The following is a 6,678-nucleotide window of genomic DNA, read 5'->3' as shown; positions in this document are numbered from 1 at the left end:
TTTTTTAATAAATCAACAATTGAAAAATATATTCAGTTTTGTAAAAAAAATGTAAGTACTTACGAGTAATTTGACAAAATTCATAGTAAAATGTATACTTTAAAAAAAGGTTTTCACAATCAATAAGAGCACAAAATTTTGAGTGGTTTCAAGTTTAAACATGCTTGTATAAGTCATGTTGGGTTTTAAATTTTTGATATTCGCTTTTATGTTATATATATTCAGATATATATTCTATACAATATTATCTTATACATATTTATTATTGTCTTATAAATTGACTCTATATTTTATTTTTTAATCCTTTTTACATTTTTTTCTAATTGAATGAATGTAAGCATTAAATAATTGCTTAACGGATTAAAAGTCCACGCAAAAAAAACGTAGTAATAGTTAAACAGTTGATGAACTGCCAATTTTTTTACCATGTGATATTTTTTTTTTTTTGATCAACAATCAACAAAATACATTTAAAAATTAGTTAATTAGCTAGACCGACAACGGACTTTCTATGATCATCCGATCATTCTAGTTTTGGTCGTAAAATGTTCCCATAAATGTTGGGGGGATGGGGTACCTATGTTGTAGTACGATCTGGCAAACATCAATGTTTTATGTGAAAGATTCATCCTGATAATTTCCATAGAGTTTTCGATGACTTCTCCTTAACTTTCTTAGGACGTCATTTGCATATTCCTAATTTCGTTGATATTTACACTAGGCGTTTACTATTATTTTTAACTAATAATTTTTATTAATAACTAATTTTAATAATACACACTTTGGGAATCACTTTATTATTTATTTGTGTAAATTAGTTTTTTATAGCCATTTTGCATTTCTCAAAGAGTACTGCGAGAGGACGGCTTTTAATACAAAAATATATTGTGTATTTGTAAATTTGCATGTAAGTATTTTTAAATGACAAATTGTCATTTTATTACAATAATGTGCTAAGAATAATACAGAATATAGATTTGTGTTAAATATATTATAAATTCAAAAAAAAATTTAATGATAAAAAAAAATATAAATCGTCAAAATATGGTTATTAAATTTCTAATTTCTAATAATCAAATTACATTGATTTAATAAAATCATATAACGACTAATCATTCCGTTTTATATTGTTTTATTTTTTGCTCATTTTTTCGTTATCGGTTTATAATTTTTTTATTTTTGGGATAAGTTTGTAAATTAACACTATTTAATTTAATATAGACTTCAGTTTGAATTTTATTTATAATACTCAACCAGGCACTTATATTGATGGGAAAATATAATTAAAACTTTTGTTTAAAAATGACTAAAAAGATTCAAACGTGTTGGTTGTTCTTTTTAATTCTGACATATTAGCTGCTCAAATACTTGTTGAAAATAAATAATCTTCTGAGATGTAGGTATCGGTTAAAATGGTTAAATAGTCACAGTAATTTGTTAATTTGTTATTTACTAGAGTCTAGTAACTAGACAGTCGGATAGTCATAACTTATAACGAGCATAAATAATTTAAAGTAAGTGATTTCCAAAGTGAGAATTATAAAAATAAGGTCAACAAATGCTATAATATTCTTGGGCGAAAAAAGAAAGTAGTTTTAAAATATTTGATCGAAAAGAGACGTGAGCGAAATGCGTAAGGTCGATTTTGGGCGAAAAGAGTCACACCCATAATTTGTGGCCCAATGCCCAGATAATAAAATACAAACAAAAATTGTATACAAATAAGATTATAGATAGATAAATGTGACCAAAAAAAAAAAAAAAACAGACCGACGACCGCCCAACAAATATTATAAGCTGACATCCTTTTAATATTTAATAAATAATGTGTAATGGAAAATTTACACTTGAATGTTACTTTTATTGTAATATTGCATTACAGACTACAGTATTTACAATTTATAAAATTAACTTATCGTGTCATTATTGAGTTCTTCATTGGAACCTAAATATTAATTATATACCTATTTATGTCAGTTTTTAAAATGTAATGCCCAATGCCCATACCCTAATACTTTATCAAATGTATACTTTCCACATAGTTCTTTTTTTACTTCGTAGTTCGTACTTCTTCTTAGAATCATTAAAAAGAATTTTTGAGATCAAAAAAAAGGTTACAAACAGCACAATAATTCGGTATTTTTATAATATACACATTTATTTACTATACACATTACATATATATACATATAGGTACATGAAAAAGCAAAAATATTTTTAAGCAGCATTGATATAATATGCCATGTGCCCACTAGGTACAACAAAATTAGTTATTTTATAAACAATAATCAAAGCTTTGAAAACAAGTATTATCGTATTTGATGGTATAAAATATAAATATTCTAATATCAAAATATCTAAATATATTTAAACGGATAGAAATTGAAATGTTTTCGCGGGATTATCAACGATAATAGGTATTATGCAAATGAGTAATTCCGCATTTGACATCCGCAAGGAGCGCTACCAGTTATTCGCTTTTACGTATTTGAGAATAATTTAGATAAGAATTCTCGTACCTGCGTCACTATCGAAGACCGAAGTATCGAATATTGCGCGATCATGATTCATGATCTTTTCTACGTCGTGCCCGAGGTTTATAGATTATAATTTATAAGCCTTTCGTCGTGCCATCGTGGGTAGAGTTGTATCAGTTGTATATAGTATATAGGTACCGACGTGAACCACGACTGCAACTACACTATCAAACTTGTACGTCTAGTAGGTGTTTAGTATCAGCTAGAAGGTTATACTATTATAGCAGGGCTATTCGTGGTAGTCAGCAACACGTGGATAAATGTGTGTTTTTTACATTTTTTTTTCTTATTGGCAGCAAATTTTATGGATAATATATATATCTATCTCCGTCTCACGGACAGCGGACTATGATATATTCTAGTCCGTGATATTTATACTATTATCACGGAATATAACGATATTATATAATATCCATAAACCTTGGGTAGTCAGCTGTCTACACGTCACAAAGTAATCAGAATAATACTATTTACTATTATATTATCATTTATCAGTTGTAGTCACTACTCAGTACTCACTACTTCGCTAGTGCAGTAGTGCAACACTGCAACAGTGCAACTGCAAGTTGCAACAATTCGCATTTCCGCACTCGGCATTCAGGCTACAGTTCATTTTCGAATCTTTATCTATATATTGGATCCTGTTAATAAGTCTAAAATTGTTCAACGTACGTAAATACATATTTTTATTTTTATAAAAATAATTTATTTTATTATATTATGAAATTATGTAATAAATAGGTACCTTTATTTAGTAATTACAAAAGTAGTATTTATTAAACTATTTAACTATATTATTTTGTACACTTTACCTCAAGCTTATGTTATTACGTTAAGAATATAACAGTATAACCAATACAAATACAATATGATATTAAACTTAATAATATAAAATATTGTACCTAGTAAACCTGTAAACATAGGCCTAAATGGTAGGAAGGGATGTTTTAACACCAAAAGCTCCTGAAGCCTCACCGAATACTCCTTAACTTACCTTGTCAATATATTAAACCATGTTAATAGGTATGTGTTTATTGATATTTCTAGCCCATAGATTTTTAACTATATTTATGTTGATTGTTAGTGTATATTTGAAATCTCATTATTGCAAGATCTCACCTGCTAGTTGTTGGCCTCCTATTGTACATAGACAAAATTTATAACTAATTACAATTAAGTTACTCTCAACATTTTTAAATATGTACAACTGAAAATTACATAAAATGACAACATTTTAAATAAGTTATATATGCATGTAAACATTTTTATTTATTTAAATAATTTTTATTATATATAATAATCTTAAAATCGCTGTCATTTATTCTTTATTGTTTGTTATTGCAAATTTTCTCAGCCATACTAAAAATATGCTCTACAGAAGCGCCTGAAGGAAGCAATGCAATTTTAGAAACATTAATCAATAATTTACATATATATTACAATATATTACATAATATCTTTTTCTTTTCAAGAATTATAAAAAAATTACTTGTTATTTAACAAATTTACTTATAAAGTACTTAAGGTAGTTACTCTTGCATTAAATAAATAAATAATGAAGTTACCTTACTATAAGTAAATTACTACCCAAGTATTTTAAAGATATTTTATTTGAAATTCAATTTATGTTGACTATATAAACTCATTTATGGAGTTATTTAATTTTTATAGTAGGTAAATAAGTAAATGTAGGCTATAAATAACATGCGCTTAAAAATTAACGATAAAGATAGAATATAAAATGTCTACTCGTTTTAAATATTACTATATAATTAGGTATTAAATAAAAAGTAAGTTAAACAAAATATATATTTAATACATTTTATTAATTTTTATTTCAGATTCAAATGTTGAATATGTTACAATCAGATTGTCAAGTTAGCTCGAATTCTGATGATAGTTTAGAAGATTGTCCTAGAAAAAAAACTAAACTATTAGATATAAATGAACAATCATTTGATGGAGATAGTTCAATTGATAAAAATAGTCAAAATTACAATGAGATTGAAATAGAGAATTATTTTGATCTAAAAGACCAAAATTTGAATAAAAATCAGACTGCATTTTCTGGAGTATCTGATGATGAAGATTATAATATTAATAAATATGAAGATAGTGAAAGCGAAGATTATGTACCTATTTCTGATGGTGAATTTGAATTAGAAAAGTATGTAATAAATGAAACAAATTCTAAGACTAGTGGTAATGAAAAAACTGATGATGAATCTATCAAAAATGTTGGCAGTGATGCCAATAATTATATTAATAATGAAAAAGGAATTACTGAAACGTATACATCCATAGGTATAGATAATGATGAAGTATATGATTTACTAGACAAAGCATATAGAGACAAAAATAAAACCCCTAATGAACATAAAAAGAAAACTGTAACTCAAGATGACTTTAAAGAATATGAAAAAATTGTGTTAGAAGAAGTATGTAAAAATCATTTTGATATATTGCCTGAAAATTGGATTGAAGCAACTCATAAAAGTGGCATGCCTATTTATTTACATAAGAAAAGTAGAGTTGTAACATTATCAAGACCCTATTTTTTAGGACCAGGTGATCCCAAGTCACATTTAGCCCCCTTGTCAGCAATTAGTTGTTTGCAATATCAAAAAGGTCTTGAGAATAAAGAAATTATAAAAAATGAACCTGATTTTCAGGTTAGTAAACTTGGAGATATGATTATACCAAATGCCAAAGTCGAGACTGCACAAGAAAATATTATTAAAGAATCTTTAACACATGCAGAATTGCGGGAATATTGTCAATCACTATTTAAGTAAGTTAATGTCCATTACTTGATTTAATAAATATACAATTATTTCGATATAACTATTTTATTTTTATGTAATAAATTTTGATTATATTTTGTTTTTCAGGTTTAAGATTAAAAATGTAGAATCTCCTTGTGAAAAGCTGAAAGAAGAATATATAAAAACAGAACTTTCCAGTGCTACACTAAACAATACCAAAGAAAGACCTTCACTTCCAGATAGTACTAAACTGATATCATTTCCAGTTCAAACTGAAGACCACGATAAGCGATGTAATCGTCGTCGTGAATGGATAATGAATCCCAATGGTAAAAGTTATGTGAGCATATTACATGAATATTTACAACAAGCATTGAAAACCCAACCTTGGTATGAGTTTAAAGAACTTGAAAATACAGAAACACCTTATTCTGCTACTGTAGTGCTTAATGATGTCCAGTATGGTGTTGGTGTGGGTAATAGTAAGAAACAAGCAAAACTTAATGCTGCCCAAGCCACCTTAGATATACTCATACCTGAGATGAAAACTAAAATAGATTCAGATATCAAAAACCAACGTGATCCAGTAATATTTGACCAAATTAAAGTTACTGACCCTAGAATTACTGAATTCTGTGCTAAAACCACAGAACCTAGTCCATATGCTATGTTATTAGTGTGTTTACAAAGGAATTTTGGTGAATGTGAAATAGGTATTGAATATAAATTAAACAATCGTCGTAGGATGTTAAACCAATGCACAATGATGGTCGGTAAACACACGGCTTCCGTTGCTTGTAAAAATAAAAGGGATGGTAAACAAAAAGCTTCTCAAGTAATACTGGGTTTATTACATCCACACATCGATAATTGGGGATCGTTGTTACGACTTTATGGTAACCGGAGCATTAAGAATGCTAAAGAAAAGAAACAAGAAGAGCAAGAAATCACCCAGCTCCAAAGTAAAGCTGCAGTAAATCAACCCAATTTTGCTATATTGAATAAACTTAAAGAAGAAATGTTAAAAATTAGGGACCAGAGAAAATTAAAAGAAACTAACGAAATGTTAGGACTACCACAGACAATGCTTGGTACAACATGTCCATATACCATAGCGATTCCATCATCATCGACAAGTCCTACTAACAAATAATTTTGACTGGTTTATTGTTGTTATTCATGTTATTGATGTTCAATTGTATTAACATTTAATTCAAATGTTTTGTTCCTAAAATTAATGTCTGATAGTAATTAATACTAGTGTATTATTTAGGTATTGACCTATACTATAATGTCTTAGGTTAGTGTTGATTTAAAACTTAATTTATAAGTTCAATATTTATAAAAAATTGTAAATAAATAATATATATTTGAAA

General features: G+C 27.3%; 1 protein-coding gene across 3 annotated transcripts; it reads left to right on the top strand.

Moving 5' to 3' along the window:
- Positions 1 to 2,509: 2,509 nt before the first annotated feature.
- Positions 2,510 to 6,678, top strand: LOC132919864 (microprocessor complex subunit DGCR8-like). 3 transcript variants are annotated; one of them, XM_060981757.1, is made up of 4 exons: positions 2,510 to 2,799; positions 3,033 to 3,205; positions 4,379 to 5,328; positions 5,429 to 6,678. In XM_060981757.1, the coding sequence occupies exons 3-4, from the start codon at positions 4,385 to 4,387 to the stop codon at positions 6,453 to 6,455; spliced, it is 1,971 nt and encodes a 656-aa protein (XP_060837740.1). In that variant the 5' UTR covers positions 2,510 to 2,799; positions 3,033 to 3,205; positions 4,379 to 4,384; the 3' UTR covers positions 6,456 to 6,678. The 3 variants fall into 3 exon arrangements, with proteins under 3 accessions (XP_060837740.1, XP_060837739.1, XP_060837741.1); XM_060981756.1 differs by having other exon boundaries at positions 2,510 to 3,205; XM_060981758.1 differs by lacking the exons at positions 2,510 to 2,799; positions 3,033 to 3,205 and adding an exon at positions 3,404 to 3,560.

The sequence above is a fragment of the Rhopalosiphum padi genome, chromosome 2 (genome assembly GCF_020882245.1).
Source record: "Rhopalosiphum padi isolate XX-2018 chromosome 2, ASM2088224v1, whole genome shotgun sequence".
In the NCBI taxonomy this organism is placed as follows: domain Eukaryota; kingdom Metazoa; phylum Arthropoda; class Insecta; order Hemiptera; family Aphididae; genus Rhopalosiphum; species Rhopalosiphum padi.
This window is presented reverse-complemented; position numbering and strand designations above follow the sequence as displayed.

Excerpts from the sequence above, each read along its gene's own strand:
- LOC132919864 (XM_060981757.1), top strand. The coding sequence starts at position 4,385 with ATGTTGAATATGTTACAATCAGATTGTCAAGTTAGCTCGAATTCTGAT. Across the intron at positions 5,329-5,428 it reads TATTGTCAATCACTATTTAA|GTTTAAGATTAAAAATGTAG; the intron begins GTAAGTTAATGT and ends TTTGTTTTTCAG.